The sequence below is a fragment of the Geospiza fortis genome, unplaced genomic scaffold (genome assembly GCF_000277835.1).
Source record: "Geospiza fortis unplaced genomic scaffold, GeoFor_1.0 scaffold45, whole genome shotgun sequence".
Classification (NCBI taxonomy): domain Eukaryota; kingdom Metazoa; phylum Chordata; class Aves; order Passeriformes; family Thraupidae; genus Geospiza; species Geospiza fortis.
The window spans coordinates 5,039,424-5,062,628 of record NW_005054327.1 but is presented as its reverse complement, the minus strand read 5'-3'; the positions used below and the strand labels follow the sequence as shown (position 1 = coordinate 5,062,628).

At 35.4% G+C, this 23,205-nt stretch overlaps 1 protein-coding gene across 1 annotated transcript in view; it reads left to right on the top strand.

Moving 5' to 3' along the window:
* The window catches only part of PIBF1 (progesterone immunomodulatory binding factor 1), a 106,737-nt gene extending 88,299 nt beyond the window's left edge, over positions 1 to 18,438 (top strand). Inside the window, exons 17-18 of the mRNA XM_005421140.2 lie at positions 14,449 to 14,625; positions 16,937 to 18,438. Of these exons, the coding sequence (XP_005421197.1) occupies positions 14,449 to 14,625; positions 16,937 to 16,993 (234 nt within the window). The 3' untranslated portion in view covers positions 16,994 to 18,438. The remainder of the gene's footprint in view (positions 1 to 14,448; positions 14,626 to 16,936) is intronic.
* Positions 18,439 to 23,205: the final 4,767 nt, after the last annotated feature.

Below are 23,205 nucleotides of genomic sequence, written 5' to 3'. Positions count from 1 at the left end.
AGTAAATTAATGTGGAAAACAGTTCAATCTAGTTTTTCATTTAGATCACTGAGAATCAGCTGGTAAGATAAAATTTCTTTCATTCTTCATGTTGTTAAATGCATACTTCCCTATTTGAGGGAGTTCCCTATTGAGGGAGTTCAATGGCATTATCATGAATGAGCAATATCTAGGATGATGTTGAGGTCATGTTGGAGGTTCATAATAAAGCCTTCCCAGTGCCCCTTGTTTTCTCTGAGCTCTCAGAAGGGTCTGGAGTGCATGTATTCTGATGCCATTTGTACACCCCTTAGTGCAAGACAGCAAGTTAATGCAGCCATATTTTTCAGTTGATTTTAAAATATTTTCTATGTTTTGTCAAGGTATTATTATTTAATTGTTTTTCTAGATCCATCAGAAAAGCATAAAACATTGGAGGAACAATGTGGTCTCCCATTAATAATCTTCCAGTAAATAGTGTGGGGTTTTTTAAAAAGGGATATTTCAGATCTCCAGTTTGGTTTTTTTTTGCATTATTCTTTGTAGAGTCCGTTCTCATTTTAATCAGCTGAACTTCACGCTGTTGACACTCTTAACTCGAATAACCGAACCGCACCAACACCAACTTGTAGTTTTGATTCTTCCACTAACTAATTAACTGCATGTCCTGGCCCCATCTTTGGAACTTACTGCCCACGTGTCTTTGTATAGTCAGGGAAGAACGAGTAAGAAAGGTGTTCCTTCATAGAATACATCCAGATGAAATTATGCATCATGCCTGAGTTGACCCAATAGCTATAACACTACCTTACCCCTTTGCTCCTGATTCTCTTTCTCTGTCCTCCTGTTCCACCAGCTCTGACACACTTCTAATGCTCCAGTGGGACCATTCAAATCACTAAAGAGAAACCTAACCTGGTAAAAAAAACAAACCTACAAAAGTGTATTGCTGTCTGTTAAGTTGCAGTTTGAATGATCTTTGGAAAGAGTCCAACAAAGAAAAAAAACAAGTAAAAATATTTATATGTCAATATTACTTACCTGTGATAAAGAGGGCATTTTGTGTCCAAAACTGTGTGGAATACCAGCTTCTGTGCCATCCTTTATCTGCATCCAAATGTTATTCCTTTGTGCATATAACGGGCATCTATAACTTAAAGGCACTGAAAATGCAGTTCTCTGTTAGGTGCTAAAGTTAAGTGGGATGAATCCACTCAATCTTTTTGGTGAAGCTCTTGATACATGATTCCTTTTATCTAGTTTGTTGGTTTGGTTTTTTTTCTTTCCAACAGTCGGTCTTTGGCTAAAAGAAATATTTACCATGATCTCTGTGATCCTGGCAATTCCATTGCCTTTCATGCTTGATGCAGTTGTTAGCATTTTGTAACATCAGAAGCGCAATTCTAGACTTTATCCATTGGCTTTCAAACTTCAGATGAAAACTTGGAAGGGCAGTCTGTCAGCACTCAGATGTTTGGCAAGAAGTTTTAGTAATAATTTCCTGAGGTTACATTTAAGAGGTTATAAATTTGCTATGCTTTGATGTATAGCATTGTACTATTTCTTCAGAAATTTAAGATGCAGATGTGTCATAACAAAGAAAACTAATAATGTGCACAATTAAATCTATTTTAGCTTTTCCAATTCAAACAGTGTAGAAACTGAGTTCTAAAATCTTGAAAATTAACTAGCTGGGGTTTATATTTTTAATGTGAAGTTCATACTCCACTGGGGTTTGAGGGAAAAAAAAGCAGAGCAAGTTGAATAAATGGAGTTCTTTTTATGTTTCAAATAGAAATACTGTAGGAGATCTTAAAAAAGAGACAGTGGTGTAAGAGACACCAATAGAAGACTTTTAATAGGTGTTCCTTCGAATCCTAAGATCAGTTTTTGTTTGTATGAATATAAAGGACTTCATTTACACTATTTTTAACTGCTTGAAATCACCAGTATGTGTTGTGGTCTGGCAATGCAGTAATTTTTAACCTAAAAAAGTAAAACTAATACTATGAAATCATTGTCATAAGAAATAGAAGGATAACATTTATTACATAAATGCTGCAAATTCAGGCTGTTTACAATAACCATTAATTTCCTGCAATGCAATTGTTTATGCAGACATGATTCATTATCAGCCCATGAATATTATACACCAGGTAAGAAGATATGACAACCTGCTGATATTTTGTCTGCTTTACACATCTGTGCACTCACCCTACATTAGCAGCTGTGCATACAAGTGATAGAATGTAAACTTGCTGAACTAGTCACCTGCCTTATTGACACATTCATGTGTTACTGTGCCAGAGCTCTTCAAGTGAAGTTAGCAACCAGAAACCAGGCTCTGGCTGTCTGCTAGGGGACAAAGTAGAAAACATGTAGTAGTTTAAATAAACCTGGTTGATATCAATCAGTTAAATGGCTACAGACACATGGAGTTTGATTGCTATTTGTTTACTTAAATCCACTTAGCTTATGTCAGGAAATTGTTGTGTCACTCAAATTGAGTGTTAAATCTGTCTAAATATGTGTACCTGAATTGGTAGGAATCTTCAGCTAGATCGGGTTAAAATTTATATTGGTTAACCATTGCAAGCTCTTATTCTATTTAAAACATATTAAAAAATAAAAATTTCTTAGTGAGCTTGTTCTTGCTGAAAATAGTCTACCAGGTTAATATTAAAATGCTAATTGCCTGAGCGCCTGTTATGTTGAACTTACTTTCCAGTTGGCAGGTGAGGAGCATTCCACATATGATGTTTAACTCACCATTTATGAGTAAACCTAATGCATTTCCTTTAACACCATGTTACTCTTTCTCCTTCCCAGGTTTTCACAGTTTCTTATTAATATGTCAGAATAATCCTATTTATTAACTGAATATTTCTGTGTTCTTCACCACTGTAGCTGAACACCTGTCTCACAAAGCAGAAAACTATTACTATCCCTGTTTTGCAGAAGCAATAATCAAACGGTGTTTTGTCCAAAACTCCCCCATTTGTGGAAGAGGTTAAGAGTTCATGTGTCCTAATGCAGTATCTTACTCCCAGCCAGCTTTTGTTTCTTACATGTCTCAGTTCAAAAGCCTGAAAAGAAAATCTCCTTAGTGTTTATTTTTCCTAACTAGAAACAAATTAACTCTTTTCTCTAAGTCATCTTCTTATATAGGAACTGATTGCATTTTGGAAGCAGTTTCAGAAACAATTACATTTTCTCTTCGTATCATTCTGAGAATTTGCATTCATTTTTTAATCAATGTCTCCTGAAAAAGGCCACTTTCCAATGTCCTGCCAGTCTCTTAAAGATTAAATCTTGAAAACTAAAAATGTGAATTTTAAAATGTTTTTATTTAATCTGTAGTATGGATATTTTGTATTTTTTATATAATATTTTCTGGGAGAAAAAAAAAGATAAATTTCACAACAGGCCAGAGGTCTTATGTGAGTGAGATTAAAGGTCTAGCTTATTTTGTTCTAGGAAACAGAGGATGTGGTGGGATGCAAGAAAAGGAGATCAGCATAAGGCAATATTGTGTAGCATAAGTTAAGAACAGAAAATAGTTATTTCATTATCTTCAAAATGTTAAAATCTGATTTATTTTTTAGTTTTTGATAAATGGTTGCCAAATGCATTTTCCAAGTGTGTTTAAGATTGGAGAGAGTCCATATGACCAAGAGGAGAAACAGTTACTAATTAGTCATATTAGGATAGGCATAGTTTGTGAAGGGCTCTAAGTGTTTTTTTAGAGCGTCTATAAATGATCACGCTAAGGTTTCCAAGGATTTACATAAATGCTTACGAATGTTAGATTTGAAACATGGCCACATGAATTTCAGGATTCCATGACATTGTTCCAAAATTTTAATGTTGACAGTGTTTGAGAATCCAGTAGCCTCTGTTCTTGCATTCCTCTTATGTCAGTATCCTGCACAAAATCCTGGTACTTCTCAATAGTTATCCTGGTTTTTTGCCCAAAAGAGTGAAAGAAAAGTCAGATTTTTTTTTCCCCTCTTTTGTGGAAATGCACAGGGTCCTGAAGTATCTCTGCTTTACCTTACTTTGACCATTCCACTCTATATTACCAGTTTGTCCTTCTTACTTTTGTGTTGCCTTTGCAGACTACCCCTAACTGCTAAATTCTCTGTGCCCAGATTTTAATTCCATCTCAGCAGTGACCTTGAGAATTCCAGATGAGTTTTCAGCATTTCATTATTAGTCATACTTTAAAGTCTGGCTAATACTATCCTTAGCTGTAATTAAGTTATGCTGAAGAAGATTGACTAGGAATAACCTAGGACAGAAAGCCAATATGTTGGATTTAGGAACCTGGAGAGTAGCAACAGCTGCCATCTGCAAAAAAACAGAGGTGGAGGGAAGTTCAGACGCTCATAAAAAGCTTTGGAGTCGTAAGGGGGAGGGCAGTACGTGTTTAATCAGGGATGGAAGCTTAGTGGATAAAAGGAGAAAACTGCTTTGTTGGGGAGAGGGGAAGGAAGGGGTATCTGCAGGGGTTGGGAAGACACGAATGAAAAGATGTGATTGGTAACAGGTGCCTTCAAACAATCTCAATCTCTGCCTATTCCCCCTCTTTTCTGTGTAAAAAGATTGTACACGATAATGTCAAAATTATTTGTGTTTCTAAAGTGAGCGACTTCCTGCTCATCTATGTGCTGCAACTTGTTTTATATTAAAAAAAATGCTGATGTACAATGCTTAGCTCTCTTTTTAAATGTTAAGCCACAGAGTAATTATCATTTTTCTTATGCTACGTTTATGTTCCAAGATTCTAGTTTCTATTAATGTTCTGCATGTTTTCTAAGTAGATTACAGGAACATTTCTGCATCACAAGTAAGCCCCGGAGCTATTCTCAGCTTTAAGCTTGGAGAAACAAAGTGACATTTACATAGCTAAACGAGTGTAGAGAAGCTTCTGGCTTATTTTTTACAAAGAAAAATATGCTCCTAAGCAGTAGTTCTCATCTTTTTGTTATCTATTTTGTTGCCATCAAGCTTTAATAAACAGTGAATTCCAAATAGCAGTGAATTTAGGAAGAGGAAGGACTTAGCACTGATTCTTTTGTTTAAGCTGTATTATTCAGAATGTGTTACTATCTTTCATATATATTGCAAGAATTATCTTTCTATTCACAGTGGTATACAGTAAGCAGTTGTGTTTCATAGGAGGTTTCATAGGCAAAATGCAACATATATATGGATTATGCGATGGAATTGGCATGTGTATTTTAAATTATATGGTTTTGAGAGCTAGAATCGATTAAAGGGATAAACTTTCAAACACGAAATTGTTGATTGTTGATTAATCTGAAATTGTTCCGATTTTCTCAACATGTATCCCATGTTATATTCTTTTTTTCCTGGATTGACTGTGTATATTTCTGTCTCATTCTACTGCATATCCAGCTGTGTAAAAATTTTACTTTTGTACATTTCATGGTAGCATTTGACTATTACCAAGTGGAAAGTGAATTTAAATACTGTAAGAAATAGCAAAGACAGGGAGAATTAAACTAGAATATTACCATTTCAGAAAATACAGTAACTTCTACATAATAATGTATGAAAATAAGGCTGTTTTAGCACATTAGCATGTTTGCATACATTTCCTGTTAGGTGAACTTAAGAAAGCATACTTTTTATTAAATGTTGAGTAAATGAATACCACAATGGCTCAGCTAAAAAAAAAAAGTACTTGGAGAATTAGTCCTAGTTACAATTACAAATATATTTCTGATCCTCAATGCAAAAGTGAAAAAAATTTAACAATTTGACATGTTAGTTCTGAATTATGAGACAAATTATTTCCTCTTTTTGTTAATAAGTTAGAAAGATTAAACTGTTAAGAACAAATTTAAGATACAGCTGAAATCGGCAGAGATTTTTATGTACCTAAAAAGACAGAAGCTGTTCTCTGCAGTGACTGGGACATTTTATTGTTGCCACAGTTCTAATATGTTCACCTTATAAAACTGGTAGTAGTTTGTAGAACCATATAGTCACAGATCTGTCAGTTCATTTTAAGGTTTTTATATGCACTGGGATATAGAGAACTAGTGAATTAAGTGTAGTGCAGAGAAGTTATCAACATCCTGCATATGGTCTGGCATCTTTCCACCACCCAGTTATCAGCTTCATTTGTTTGATCAGGACATTTCATACTGTCTTCCAGTTTCCAGCTTTACAGTGTGTATCCATATGCCTTAGATGACCATATGTGCAATTCTCACACTGAAATTCTTGCTGACTTCTTGTATTTCCAGTACAGCTGCAATTAGGATGCAACTATGTCAAGTACACTCTGCCTTACTTGAAGGATTGAACAATGACTTGTGATATTTTATTGATTTCATAGGCAGTTGTTAAAATCTTCTTTGAGCTCTGTTATGGATGTAGATTCTACTTCTGATAGGCAAAAGCTCAAGGAGTTCTAGTGTTGAAGCTGAGTTTGCACCAGTTGTGCCACTGCTTCCTATCCATCTGCAGGCTTAAGGGAATGGACTGGCTGACCATTTGCTTCATTTTGCTGTCATGTCAAAATGGCACTTCTGCAATGTCTTTCTCCTGTTTGACAACCTGTCACCATTAATGTTACTGTCTAGTGTTGTGAATCCGTGCTAATGGTGTTGATCTTTTTTCCACTTCCAGCCAAAAAAGGGAACTGATAATTCATTCCAGGTTATAGCCCACCTTCTGCAGTATGTCTCTAGCAGAAATAAAACCCCTGAAGGACAGTTATAAAATAGTTGTTTGTGTGAATTGTCAGCACTTCTGAAGAGGAGACGTTGTAGGTACTACTTTTGCTTAAGAGTCTCATTCCTTGATAATGACACATATGTCTCCTTTCTCTAGTGCACTCCAAAGTTTGAGTACCATACTCAAACTTCAAAGTGCTGTATGCAAGTCATTGCATATGTTGAAAGGTTTAACCAGGTTTTGTTTCAGTCATCTAGTCTGTTGTTGTGCAGAAATATGTTTATGCTAAGAATCCATACGGTGAGCTTTGTTTGTTTACCTCCATTTTAACTGGTGAATTCCAGTGCTGTCAAAGGTACTGCCGGTGTAAAGATTATCTGAGAAGTCGCAAGTGACAAAGTGGCAGAGATGGATCTTGCCTAATATAAAAAATATATCATGTCGATATCTGCACCTGAAAATCATCTAGGGATTTGCAGTCAGAAGAAAGAAACAGGTACTATTGTGGCGTGATTTACCATAATCTCATTTAAAATAAGCAAAATTAATATTACTTTTGAATTTCTCACCAACAGCAATATAAAGGGATCAGACAAGCTAGTTTGCCTAGATTTAAACATTATAACTGAAGATATCTAAAGATGCATGTGAGGAAATCCAACCAAGTATCCAGTCACATGCTCCAAAGCCAAACTTTAGTCAGAGTTGTCACATGTTCCAAAGCCACATTGCAATCAGAGTTCTCACAAAGATCCCTGTCCACCTTAGTATTAGCAATTAAATGATACAACTTTATTTCAATGTTTACTTTCACAAAAGTTACAGTAGAAGTCTAAGAGGGATCCAAGTAAGGAATTGCACAGGACTTCGTAGAGGGCAATATCCTTAGTATTTTCTCTACCATCACCTGATGTGCCCATTAATCTTGAACCTAGTGAACACCTTGAGAGTCAGCTGTGACAATGGTTCCTTCTGAACCACCCTGCCCTGCCTTTTTTCAGATTAAGATAATTTTCCCTCAAGAAGGAGATATAGGAAGTATAAAACTTTATTTTTTTCTCTGAATCCTCTCTTGAACATTTGTATATTGAATATGAACTTTTCATTCTTCAGAGATAGAGAAATCATTCCAGAATATGCTCTTTACAGAACACTACCAAATGAGTATAACATTCTTAAATGCTGGTTTAAGTTTCTCAAATCAAGGTTCTTTAACAAACCTGTAGCTTCAATTTCTGAACTCTGTTTTTCCCTGTGCAGACTTGTTTGAAGACTACAATAGCTGAGTAACTAAGAGGAAACATGCAGGTGAAGACAGATTGTGCTGACTTGCCATGAACATGTTTTTCATGCCAGTATGGCTATCTTCCCTCACTTGTATGTTCCAATATATTTCTTGGTTTTATTGTTAATGTTATTTTAGAAGTTAATGCAGCCATAATAGTCACCAGGCTGCTACATTCCAAGCTACTATTTGGCTTCCACATTGAGAAGAGTCCAGTCTCTGGTCTCAAGTTGTGGTGCACTAAAAGTCTTTTTGTGAAGCAGTTTTTTGTTCAATCCCTTCCATGCGTGGGGGGTGTACAATCAAACTCCAGACTGGATACATATTTTATTTTGAGTTGTAGTTTAACCACGTGGAGACCATATGGCAGTTAAACTGAAGAATATCAGCTTTCCAAAGGAGGTCCTGACCATACATACTTTGCTCTCACAGTACAGGAGACTTAAGGATTGGGGGTGAGAATACACATCTAAAATTGTCGCGTTAGTGCTTGACTCACAAATTTTGAAATACCTTAACTTTTGATCAGTGTCCCTAAGGGAGGAGACCTCTAGTTTTATCCCTCTTTCATCTGATTTTTCTGATTTTGACAGTGAAATTGGTTTTCTGTGCTATTCTTTTATGCTGTGTTCTTCTCTGGGAACACTTGTCAGTCATCAAAATTCAGTGGTTCTGCCAGAACCTGATAAATTTTCTAGGGCAGAAATCTCTTGTTCAGCTTCCACAATATGAGTTCTCTGCTTCAAAATAGAGTTATAATCCAAGGTGAAGTTTGCAATTGAAAATTCCTAAATTCTATAGCAGAGCTAGAAGTAGAATGCCTCTTGCCATGATAAAGGTTCAGTTAACTGGACATTCTATTATCAGGGTCACTTTTGCTTTAGAGGACGTTTACGTGAGTGCAGTAACCATGAGCTTTACTGCATGAGGAAAGAGTCAGATGGATCTGACACCCACTGGTTGCTGCTATGATTTTAGTGATATGAAAAAGCCATTCAATTTACCATTAGAATGAGCTACCTTGAGACCACACAGGTATGTATCTCTTCCTACTGAGGAGTTCCAACTGTTTGGTTTTATCTACATAACACTACTTTTCAGGGTCATTGTATGGAGATTATTTGAGGTGCAAGACTTCCCTGCCATAAGAACCTAAGTATTGACATGTATGTGATTGATTCCTGTTAGCCAGTTACTTTTTCTTGAGACTGTTATTTTGGATCTGCTTCTAGAGCATGATAGATCGATGGATAGATGGATGGATGGATGGATGGATGGATGGATGGATGGATGGATAGATAGATAGATAGATAGATAGATAGATAGATAGATAGATAGATAGATAGGCAGACAGATATGTCTCATTAGCTGCTTGTATAAATTTACATAGTTATTATAACTATATATACACATATATAATGTTAAGTGCTATTGCAAGTTTTTGAGTGCACACAGAGGATTCTTTCTTCCTTTGATTATAGTTACCTGACAGAGACAGAAAGAAAAAAAAAATTATGCTGTTGACAATTCACTGGAAAAAATGAAATTACTATCTTGATACTATACTTGATTACAATGTTTAATGTAGGTATTTCTTTCACATACTTCATCAGTTACATGATAAATTAGCACCTTTTTATACCTCAGTCATTTCCCACAAGACAGTTCATTTTCATTTTGCTTTGAAGATGTAAGTCATTATTTTGTTACAGTACCTAATAATCTGTTAATTTTGAATTAGGAACACATAAGCTGCTCTTTTGGTACATGTATGTTTGAGCATGTATCAAGGACATCGAAACCAATGTTAATAGAATTCCCTTTATAGTATCTGTAATTTGAAATATATATTTTATTCTATAAGGTTCCATGCCTTATTTTTGCATTTGCTTATCTTCTAGTTGCGTTACTAGTTGAAGGAATCAAATTTTATCCTTTGTATTCCAAAACTGACCATTTTCCTAGGTCCTATTTTAATTATCCATAATAGACAGGTAAAATCTATTTTAAATAAACTACAGCTTATTTTTACTTTTAATTTAAGCTCAGACATCATTTGAAAGTCTCTGAATTTTCTGAAGTATGACTAGGTAATACCCTTTTTTACTTTACTTTTTAAAAATTACTTACACGTCTTCCGTTTGGTTCTTTTAACGCTATTTTAAAGGCTGATGATTTTTAGTTAGTTCCTCAACACTACTGTTTAGCCTAATAAATTAGCACGGTAGAATTTGGGAAATATGCCAAGCTAGAAGACATTTTAATTAATGGACACTGTGGAAAAGACTGCTGTCTATCCCTTTTCTGTACATTAAGAAAGAGTCATAGAAACTTAAGTTGGAAAAGACCTCTGAGATCATTGAGTCCAACCTTTATATCTCCTCCGCTTGTATATTGGCACACAAAATTGCTTTTGCTATTTTTAACTAAGGTTGTTGGACATACCTTACCAAAAATAAATGGAAATGAGCAAGTAGTTTCTTCTGATACTATTTACAATGCAATACATGTTACCTTACTTCACCTCCTGCTACATCACTCCCAGTGTTCTCAGTCCATTCATTCTAATCAGTTACTTTGAATTCCAACTCCTTTTCTGGTTATGTATACAGAATTTTCAAGTATTCTTTTATAGTTCAAGCAATCTTTACTAAATATGAATTAATATCCATAAGTGGAATAGAGGATGTTAGATTGTCCTAAAGTATGAATCTCAGTATGTTTTGGAAAACTTACCAAGTAGATAATCTGTGGTGTGAAAGCTTGTTCTAAAAACACAGTTTCTTTTGAGAAAATAATTTGATACTTCAAATCTGTGTGCAAGGGGAACTATGATTGCACTGGCTCTTCACGATGAAAGTTGTTTCAGGCAAAGTAGAAGCCTGAGAAAAGTAAATGATAAGGAGAGTGAGGTGAGAAATGGATTCAGCTTATCACAACTAAATTTAGGTATCAAAATGAAGGTGTCTGTGGTGAGGTCTCTTTCTGTGCTTTATAGTTAACAGCAGCCTAATCAGCAAGACTAATGTTACAACACCAATAGTGTCCCACTTCTGAATGGAGTCATTTTCCAATCTACATTGCCCGTAATGGAAAACTAGATTCTTAGCTCATGGTTAGATACTTATGTTTAGATACAGCAATTTAGGTGTTCTAAGTTCAAGTGAAATCCCAATTAATGTGTCACATTGCTCATTACTTTGATTTTTGGGACTTGTGCTGGTACACAGAGCAACATCCTTAACAAAAATTCATCAGGTAGCTGTGGGCAGACTTTCAAAATATTTAATAATATAGTCCTGATACTTGTTTGTATGGATGACACTAATTGTATGTAAGCACTGTTTTTGTGCCAGCTGCACAGGTTACTTTTTTCCTTGTGTCATCTTAACCCACTGGTTTTTGCCAACTGCATTGTTTTCCATGTGTCTGCACTGCCACGTCCCCACAGAATGTTGCGTAAGCAGTGAGTGGGTGCTTGTGTTCCCGTGGTTTGTGACAGTGAGACCAGAGGTGTAAAGCCAACCCAGGGAGGAGTTGGGTGAACTCACTCAGAGGTGTTGGTACTCATAATCCTCCCAAGAAGGATTTCTGTGTGGCTGTCCAAAGCCAAACCCCTCAACCCTGGAAGCCTTAAAACGTGACACGTATCTTGCGTAGCATGGCTTATATGTCCAGGAGCCATCATGGCAAAGACCAAATACTTCCCCAGAGAAATTGGGAAATGCAGAGCTTTAGCAATACTGTTTTCTACAGTGCACTGAGTAACTGAAGGGGATATTGTAAGTAAACAATTTGCACAGCTCTGCCTGGACACAGAAACATGGACTTGACACAGTAAGATGTAGAAGAATTTTAATCATCCCTTTCTCTTCACATCGTCCTTTACTTAGCTTATCCTGAAACTAGTACATGTCCTTCTCCACAAAAAATTCTTACCATCTCCTTTGAACCCTCTACCTGTTTTCCCCTTCTTTCAGAAGGTCTTGTTCCCACTGGAACAAGTTCACATATTTCAGAGCTCCTTTTTCCTTGCTAGCTTTCTAGATAACTTGCTGGATTTTAAGATTGGAAAATAATACTTATAGAATCAAGGTAACATGCCAGGTACTCATGACTGTTTGAAACTTAAAAGTGAAGTTAAGAATTAAGATTGTGTTCAGGAACACAGAAATCTGAAGAGATGGCTAAAATTACTGCAGTTCAAGACAGAGTTTTGTTTTCAGTTTTTCCTTTGTTGGATACAGCAAATCTCTTGCAAATATGTTGTGGCAATTTTCTTTTCTTGTTTAGCAGTACACATACCAGTAATTCTGTTAGATTCAGTGTTTCTTGTGCTATTTATTTTGCCAAGTGTCTTAAGGTCTTTCTTACTAAATGAGGAGGGGGTTTAGAACAAATATTAAGACAACCTTAGCTAAATCCTCCTGATAAATTTGGCTGTGATGCCAAAATAGCTTCTTTGTTGTGGACTAATTTTTCATCCCCACTCCCTGTCATTCTTTCCTATAGCTTCACATTAGAGAATCCTCCTGTCACAAGGGAAGCTTGTGTGAGAGCTGACTCTCCAGAGCCTATTCCAAGTCTGAAAACAGACAGTGCTGTCAAGTACAGGACAGATTCTATTAAGTAGAGAAGACTTTAAACTGCGAAGTGGATCTTGACACAAGAGAATTTGACCCTACACATACAAGTTGCAACTCTGTTTCTGAAATAAATCTGTGTGACAGTTTTTGAGTTTTGCCTTGTTCAAACGTGTAACTATTTGGTCCACAGAATAACACAGTTTAAGTATAGGAACACCATTTGCTAATGTCAAAACATTGTTTATGTACAATTTAATCTCCTGTGATGGTGTATTTATTTGCTGTATACTTGCTTGAGTTATTTTCATCAAGAAATTCTGTCTATGTGTTGCTTTGGCAACATCTTTGCAGAGTTTACAACTTTGAAAAACATGTTGGCATCAGCTATGCAGTCCTTTTAAACAGCTGCTCTGCAGTCATGCTGTTTCAACATGCCACCACACATGGCTGAATTATGCAAATAGTTAATATTAAATGACTGAGATACAAGAACAATTTGTACACTTGATAAAGCTGGTCTGTGGAGTGTAACTTCCATTCATGTAACTCAGTTAGTGTTCGACAATTTAAAGGCTTCAGCATGTTTCTTTTGACTTTGTTTCTTGTATTAAAGGCAGCAGTGAACAGAGAGAAGGTATATGGCAGGAGTATTTTAAAAGGCTGATGGTGTTTTTTTAACTCATTACTAATAATTCAATGAAAATAGAATGTACATCAATGTAATTTTCTAGCAGGTATTAAATAGGTAAGATTTAACAAATATTTGTCATTCAGCTATTACCCTTTTCTGATTGAGAGATGAGACAGAATGTTAATTATATCTAAGGCTAATACAGTAACAGTGTTGCTTATTGAAGACAACACTATTTGTAAAAAGCAAGCAAACAAAAACATTAATGTTTTAAAACATGTAAAATTGTCTTAAAATTTACATTGAAGGGCTTTTCTCCTGATCTTGCTGTTCTAATTCTACAGTAATGAATGCTCTAAATAATACTACTAATAGTAATAATAACAATTAATTTATATTAATTATTTCTCCTTCTCTTTACATGCTGTAACTTATTTTATAGTAATCATACCTGTTACATGGGGGGGAGGGGGAACATTAGGAGGTAGGTGTGGCAAAACATGACAAAAGAAGATGTCCAGTTAAAGTCAGAAAATGCTATGTTTTTTCCTTTATCACTCTACTGTACATTTTGAATAATCTGTTTTGTTCAGATTTAAGTATTAAGGAAAGATTACATTTTTAATTCAAATTGTTTTTAAAGCAAACTACTAGGATATCCAAAAAAAGGCTGCATTTCTATATATTCTCGTTCCTTTTTCCACACTGGAACTTTCATTTTTCACAAAACTTATTTTCCATTCTGATCCAATTTTTACTGTACATCCTCTAAAGGTTCTTCATTTATTTTTCTTTTCCAATCTGGCTATAAAGAAATAGGATTATAAAGAAATAGTAATGTATTTATAATTTTCTGTGCAAGACCTAGTGCTCAAAAGTACAAGTTGCCACAGTCATTCAAATTAGATTTGTACAGTCCCGCAGCCTGAAAAAATAAATGCAAAAGAATTCTTTTATGTGGAATGGAAGTCAAAGTTAAAAGAGATAATGTGCTTCGTACTGCACAGTAAATGTTCTCTTTTACAGCCTTTAAGCAAGACAAAATTTGAGTTGTATAAATCCTCTGTGCCTATTTTATTTTCTTACTTTGCTAGGGTTTAAGTAGTAATCTTATTAATTATAGCAAGTATATATTCTTTTTTACATTTACTGATCTATGTTTGGTGAATATAAATTTATTATTAACAAATAAACATTTATAGGTTCAAATGTAATTTAACTGAATAACTTAGCATTGCTCTTTTGTGGTTTTATAGGAATTAGCCACAATGAAGCAGATTATTTTTACTCTACATGGTAAAGGCTGTGAACAAAATCTACCTCGGTCTCGTATTGATGTAAAAAGTGCAACTGGAAAACAATCAATCCCTTTGGTAAAACTGCTGCCAGAACATGAAGAAGAAAATATATTTACACCTAAGCCAACATTATTTGTAAGTACTGTGATAAGAGTAAGTGCTAAAATTTCTGATGGTTCTCCTCACTTTTTAAAAGAAAAATGTGGATTCATCATTCAGGGAGATGTGTAATTAATTCAGCTCTTTATCGAAAGAGTCAGTGTCAAGGAGAAAAATTAGAGTTTTTGATGTTTTTTAATGATTTAGTTACTTCCAATATCTTAAGTTCACAGCAAACCAGGTCTTTAAAAAAAATACCATTGTTGTATTTGCAACACTGAGTGGCTAGCAAGATTTTAATAGTTGTAGGGATTCACAGACCATGTATACTAATTTAAATCTACCATGATTGTGTGTAAGTGGACTTTGTGCATATCTATATTAAGAACCAGGAGTGAGGAAACAGGTGTACTTCTGCATACTTAAATTGATGTCTATTGATATGTATGTTCTTATGTATCTAAATATATATAAAAAGCAGAACACCAGTATTGATATCACTTCTGTTGCTAAGGAAGCCTGATGTTATAAAATCCGTATAAAACCCTGTTTTATTCCTTCACAAACTAAAACCTTGGCTTTTAATATTTGAATTGGCCCACTTCAGATTTAGTGCCTCTGGTATTGGAAAGCTTCCTGAAAATGGTTTAGAAGTTTCTGACTATGACTATGTCTGAACTAATAGATTCAAGACAGCCAAGTTGAAATGCTGAATCACAAAGCAAGTCATTACTCTTATTTACAAACTTCATAATGCTACCTTTCTCTGGGGCGAGCTGGGTGTATCCACACTGCATAGCATATGTTCTGATTTGGTCCAAAGAGAACTCTTTTTTCCTTTTTTTTCTTTTTTTTTCTTATTTTGTTGATTTGTTGTCTTAGTTGTTTTTTGGGTTTTTTTTTTTTTGTTTGTTTTGTTTTGTTTTGTTTTGTTTTTTCCTGGTAGAGACTTTAACATACAGTGTCTTAAATGATATGAGGTTTGTAGTGTAGCACAGCATGTACTGGGAGTATAACACAAAAAGTAGGAAACAGTAGCATCTCTAGGACCTGATGTGAGGACATTGGGGGATTTTAGGAGTTCAAATTTTGCCTGAATAGCATTATTAGACTAAACACAGGCTTATCCAGTGCTGTTTCATCCATAGTCCTTTTGGTAGTGCTAAATCATACTGCCCAAACTTTGTTTTTGATGGAGCTATTCAGTGATCCGAAACATAAGCAGACAGTTTGTGTAAATGATCTGGGGTTTCCTTGCATAATCTGTCCTGTCTTACTTAGGGATATAGAAACTGTGTAGGAATCCAGAAAAACTGCTTCTACGTTAAGAAATTGTAACCAATTTCTCTGTGAAAAACTCTAGCCTGTGCAGACTTAGGAGTAGGGAACTGAAAACGGGCAGATGTCACAGGTTTTCTTCTTAGCTAGGAAAAGAAATCTGTAGTCTTGTGAAAATCCTGCCAGTTTAGGTCAATTTCCAGAATTCTAAAAGCTTGCACAAATAGACCAAATTTGTTTTTGTAACTGAAGTTTTCAAAAATAATAAAGTAGATTTTTAAATGAAATTATTTTTAAGTTTTGGAAGAAAGAATGAATAGAGAGCAGTCAGAAAAGGGAACTAGAAAGGAATAAGTGTAGGGACAACAGACTGAGACAGTGCTCACTAACTCAAGAGATTATACCAAACCCTGAAAGTAGAATAGTCCTTACCTTGTTCCACCTCCAATTGATTTGTTCTATTTCTATTAAAATTTAAACTATTTTATTTTATACAAACCACCACTGAATTTGCCACAAGCAATCCTGACTGTGTAGCAGTAACTCATAGGATTATGAAGGCAAGGAAAAGTTGCTCACAGATAATTCTCTTCAACTAAAATACCTTGTACGGCGTTAGAAAACCTCTGTATTCTTTTATTTTCAATTAAATTTTTTAAGAACTATATTTCTGCATAAAATGTTGGTCAGTTTCAGCACACCCAAGATCTCTTTTCTAAGATCTATTCCTTTCTTAGCTGGAAAACACAGATGATGTTATTTCAAATGAAACCTATTTATGGCACAGTTGATGCTTGTTTTCATTGTGACAGATATTTTTTAAAAAATTATTTAATTTTCACCATAAAATCTGCTTTTTATAACCTGGAAATTGGGGGGTTTTAATCCTGGTATGTTGTAATAGTAACTTTAAATGTGTAGTTTTGGTTTTGATATTTGCATTTAAGCAAAGAACTCAACTTTGAACTACATAGGAAGGACAGAGACTTGTGTAGATTGTTTAAATTGTGTAGATTGCATGTTTTTCTTCTGTTCACTGTCTCACAAATAAATGTTCTTTCTTTTACAGACAAATAAAGAGGTACCTGTGTGGTACAAGAAACTGAAGAAGAAAACCTCAGCATAGCATTTTTCAAAAATTATTCAAAATAATCCTTTGGGGAGCTTTTCTTTAAAGAAAGTTATTTTCACCATAGTGATGCTCATTTTACTGTAAAAGCAAACAACTGTTTTGGTTTTAACTGTTTCTTTTTTGACTGTCAAATAATCTTATGCTTCATAAAATAATTTCTAGATCTCTCGTGTGAATAAAATCTGTGAAAATGATACGTGCAATAATTTTGCTAACATTTATTTGAATTTTAAAAGATAAATAAACACTAGTGTGTTGTGCAAGTTATAATCTGGGCAGTTAAAGGATGTGTTACTCAGGGTGCTCAAATTAATGCATGTTTCAGCCTTTTTATATTGTTTTTCCTGGACCCTGTGTTGCATGCCACATTCCTCACAACTATTCTGACTAATGGAAATTTTCAAAATATACATGCATTAGTATTGTATTTTCTATAAAGGAAATTCATGTCAGCTGGAAACAAAATTTCTTACTGGCCTTAATTTATAGTTCATCACTTGATGTCATTTGTATAACCAAACAGGCATTAAAAATACTTTAAAGAAGCAATAAAATACATCCTTATTATCAGCACTGATACTTAATGGGCTGTAGTGCAGTTACATCAATGTAATAATAAAAATAGAACCATGATGGGTGAGGACTGTAGTGTGTAATAGGGAAATGGATAACTTACCATATTTAATTGTATGAAAATAAGCCCCACAGTCCAAGAACACATTCTACTTGTTTATTCCACTCCACCATCTATTCTAATTATACAAAAGTTCTCTAATTTTTCAGAGCATTCTTGACTGCATAAGGTACGTTTCTATGTGTAACATAATACAGATCTTTCAAGTACTGCATACTGAAAATATTGCTCAGATTTAATTTAAGAGAAAGCTCCTTCTTCTTAGTGCCTTTTTCCTTGACAATATCTCTTAAATTGTTAATGTTTTCTAACCTGGACATAAACAATAATTATTTACTATATAATACTGAGCTATATCAAGTTATGATTCCCAGATACAGTTTTCTTCATTTTCCAAACAGTTGAAGCACAGTAATACCTCCTCTGCTCCAGGAAAGCTTCAGTTTCCTTTTTTTTTTCATTTTCTTCTTCTGAAAGACCAAGGTAAAAATGCTGGCAATTGCACATCACAGGCTTAAAATTATCATTCTGTGAGTGAGGTAGGCCAACTGTGTAGACAGAGGTGGTAATCTTTTATTAGACTAACTGCTGCTCACTGGGGAAAAAAATCACAAAAACTTTTGGCCTCACAAACCTTCAGTACAGTCACTTCTGAATAAAGTTTCCGGAAGTCTAGGTTTTATCTAACATATATTTTTATGTGACTAGAATCCTTAACTCTTATTTCCTATAAAACAGTTCCCATATGCAGATACTAATTTTGTCGATTGTAATAGATACTTTATATGATTCAGTCCCTAAATGAACTTCCTATACTATTCTGTTTGTCTGTTATCAATGAATAATTAATAAATTGTATTATCTAGAAGGACTGTGAGCTATTTTAGGCAAGATACTAGTTGGAATCTTAAGTATTTCCAGTTTTTTTTCCTATGGTGTGTTTATAGACAAATTGGTGAGATACAGACTGTAAGATGGGTGACACACCTACCTGAACAAAACATGATCAACAATGCCATGTCCTGCTGGAATAGTGTCATCCCTTGGCAAGTTCACAGGCAATACCAGATTTGAGGGAGTAGTGTATACACTGGAAGGAAAGGTCTCAGAGCATCTCAACAGGCTGGAAATTGGGTCAACAAGAAATGTATGAAGTTCAACAAAAGCAGTTGCAGCCTCACATCCAGGATGTAATAACCCCATATGCCAACACTGCTGCAAAGCAGCTTGACAGAAACAGACCTGCAGGTCCCAGTGGACAACAAATGGAATATGAGTTAATAATGTGCCAGCCAGCCACATCCCAGGTGATTATTACCAACAGGATAGTCAGCAGAGGCAGGGAAGTGATCCTTCCCTTCTGTTTGGCACATGGGAGGTCACATCTGGAGTCTGTGTGCAGTTTTGGCCTTGTTCAAGAAAGGCATTGACATATTGCAGTGAGTCCAGCAGAGGTGCACCAGGATGGCCAGGGGCTAAAGCACCTGATGTAGAAGGAGAGGTGGAAAGAACTGGACTGTACAACAGTGTTAATATTAGAGGACTTACAGGAGGAACTTGTAGACTCCAACTAGAAAATGAGATGGTACAGAGACAAGAGAGCCTGACTTTGAGCTCAGATATGCACAGTAATAGAGTGAGAGACAATGGACACCAGATGGAGCACTAGAAAACTCAATTAGATATTATGAAAAATGCTTTTACTGTGAGAATGGTCAAATACTGAAACAGTTGCCTAGAGAGGTGGTGGAATCTTCATCCTTGGAGATGTTCAGAACCCAGCAAACTCCTGAGCAAACTGGTATAATTGGACTTGACTTTGAGATCAACTAGATGACTGATTATCAGAATTCCAATTAAATTACTCTGTGGTATTATTCCTAAATAATCTGATATGAGATAGTGACATTAATTTACTTAATACCATCTAAAAGGCAAAATTCTGTTTAATTCTTCCATGGAAGTGCAATGCCCAGGAACGTTTTTACTCTTAGAGAGTAACTGCATTGTAAATTTCTGTGTCCTCCAGGCAGCCTGATTTTCTAAGAAGGCTGACAGAAAATTAGGCTGATTTTGTGGTGAAATTTTATTGATATTTAAACAGTTTTTCAGATGACAAAGTGACTTATTCTGTCAAAGGGTTGCGATTTTTAGGGTTTTTTTGTAATTATTAACAAGGTCCATCTTTAAATGTGCAGAAATAAAAGTAGTTCATTAGAATATACTGATAACACACAATGCTGTTGGTAGGTTCTTGTAATACATGTGGCCTTGTGTAAATCTCCTCAATACGTTGGGGTTTTTTAGTTGAAGACTGTATTTTTCCTGTGATTCTTCACTAGAGTGCAAGGCTGTAATTAGTTATCTAGGAGACCTTCTAAGCTTCTCATGAGAAAGCTAAAATGTCACTTAAATATAACTATTCAAACGTGAGATGCCCTACAGCAAAAATTAATGAAGCTTTTTGCTCTCCATGTAATGAAAAGGCTCAGTTGCAGTACCTGTACAGCACTTTTACTGATGTTCTTTCCCACAAACATAGTTGTCAAATGAATTATTCCATAATTATTCTTCATGGTTTTCGCAGTCTCCTATTGTCACGGACCTTGTGTCAACGATGTGTGAGTCAAAAATAATGAAGTGAAGAGAAATTTCGAAGGGTAGTCATGCATGTAAGCAACTTGTGACTGAGGTGCCCAACCCACATAATCATCTTCAGTTCCTCTTTTTCAAACCAAAGGGAGCAAAGCCAAAAAAATCTCTATCTGCTATTACATTTCTTGGTACATTAAGTAGGTGTTACTTAAGTGATAAGTTTCGTAAATACCTGAGTTGAACAGGAAAGAAAGACAATGCTTTAGAACAGGTTAGGATTTTCAGGGTTCTTTAACACTGTAATTGCTTTCTCACCTTTCTGTCCCTTGACTGAAGCTGAGAAGCTGTAGTGCATCAAGGTAATCTCTTGTTTGAGGAAAAAATTGAAAACATAATTGCTTTTTTAAATAAGGCCTAAACTTTTAAGGCTTACTGCTGAATCCTGTGGTCATAATTCACTGGCATTGTAATTTCTAAATATTTCCTGTACAAAGAGATAATATACTTTCTGTATTAATAATCTTCATTCCCTTGAAGATTTTCTGCACAAAACAGCAATGAAACCTTTTAAAAGAGGAACATCTATGAATTCAGATATCGAGAATTTGCCAGTATCACTGCTACACAATTTCCTACCTCTTACACCTTACCTGTTATTTTTTTTTCTTCAGTTACACTTTTTAATGATACTTAGTTCTAGCAAAAAAGAGGAACACTTAAATCTATTAAACCTCTGACATCTGCAAGATGGTCAGGCAGAATTCTTGTACTCCTGGTAGGCATTCATTAACTTCCATGTCTTTGAAAGACGTGACTCAGAGAGCATGACATTGTAGAAACAAATTACTACCTTTTGAAGAAGTATTTATGTTATTATGTATATGTGTCTCAATCAATTGTCAGTCTGTAGCACATTTACATGAAAACAGATTTATACACAACAGTTTGAGTCTGTAACATCCTGTCATATTTCAGGGTTATGCTTATTAGGGAGGTCTACTGAGGAAAGCATTTCTCTCCCTGTTAACATTACATTTAATAGATCATATGGCAGACTTCTTACTGAGTCAAAGAAATGTATCCCTGGTATTTTCTCATACGAAAGAATATTGAGAATCTGTATTCATTCTCGACCTTTGAAAATGAAACAAGTATCTCTAGAAGATCAAGTTTTGCTTAGTGTCTTTGGGCAATATTATCCCCTTCTTAAATTCCTAGGATTGATTGGGAACTCTTGACCTTTAAAGCACATACTTCCACAGCTTCATTAAGGCAGTTACGCTTTGGGTATTTCAGACTGGGGCTGGGCAGCAATCAGCAGCAGCAGAGGGTGCCAACTCCCGGGGGACGGCATCATGAGCGGAAATGGACAGCACTTGGGAATTGTGGAACAGTGAGTGAGAAGCTTTTAGCAGCAGCAGAAGTAGGTACAGCTCTTTATAAGTGTTAGACCCTCTGCAGCTCTTTTAAGCCCTCTGCTGACAACACAAGAACCACAAACTTTCTTCCACAGAGGTCATTTTGTGGAGTTCCCTGGGTTTCTTTCCTCCCTGATAAGTTTTCCGTAACAGTAAATACCTGTGGTTTTTGTTTCTTGGTTTTTCTTTCAGAGAGAGAAAGACTTCTTTTTCTCAGGATGTTTGATCTAGGTTTAAAAAAATGAATATTTCAATCGGCTTACCCTTTAAAGGATGAAGGGGACAAAACCTCCCAGCAAATTTCATCCTCATGAAAGGAGCAAAAGGCAGAAGTATTAAATGCAAAAAGTTAGGATTGATCATGGAAATAGCTTTTGCTCAAAAACTTACATGTTTTCACAGACTATGTGCCCTTTTTGAAGATACTACAGAAATAACCACAGTAAAAGAGAATGCCGCTTTGACTGTAGCAATAGAATCAACTTTGTTTGACCATGAATAATTGAAGTCTTTGTGTTAATGCTCCTTCTAAGGGAGTAGTGGATCAGTAAATGTAACTTAATTGCAGGAAAAGTCTTATGGACGGAATTTATGACTGTATTTCAATGAAAGTCTTTTCATTTTTCCTTTTGGTTCAATAGAAAAAGGATTACTTAGATTATTCAGTGTTGCAGCTGAAACTGTTAGCAATTCCCAGTGGTCCTGTTTTTCGTGATTTTAGAGATTCATATTGTGGCATGCAAGTCTTGCTTTCTTATTCAGTTCTTTGGAAGAATTTTTTCTTTGTGCATCATTGTTAGGTAATGCTTGACTTCTACAAGGGAATTTACATATGCAGTGTATATGTGGGTTTTAAACGGGGTTGTTACCTAAGTGCAGTGGTCCTTTTTAGAAAAAAGAGTTGAAAATATTGCCACTGAGTTCTCTCTGAGACCTTGAGAGAGGGTTGATTCTGTGCCCAAGCTTTCTCGCGCTCCCCACTGCCGCTACAGGGCCGCAGATACAGGAGGCCTATCACTCTGTTTCACAGGACTCTGGTTTCCAAGCAGTGTAAACACAGATTCACACGTTGTCATCCGCAGCTACATGTAAGATGTTCACAAAAAAATCAATATCAGTCATCTCCTTCATGATACTGCGGGAAGTCTAAGCAGAGGAAAAATACAATATTTTGGTGCAGCCTATTCACTTGCCAACTTTTCCTTCCTGGTTAGCATATAAATAACATTTAGCAAGTCTCCTTTTTTGGACATTGGAAATGATGCAGCTTGCCAGTCCTGCAAGGATGGCTAACTTCATCAGACATGTTCTGTGTTCAGGTACTGACCAGAGAGCTTCTAAAAGACCATTGGGCACCACTTCTTTCACATGAATCTTTGTTTTAATAATTGATTATTTAAATACTAAGCCCCCAGAATCCACTCAGTATTTATGAGTAAAAGAGTACGTGCCTGAAAGTAACAACAAGCAATAAAGGGACTAATATGTCAATGACTTGAGCCTTACTGAATTAGCACATTCCTTGTCATTTTGTGTCATTTCTTTCATTATTGCAGTAA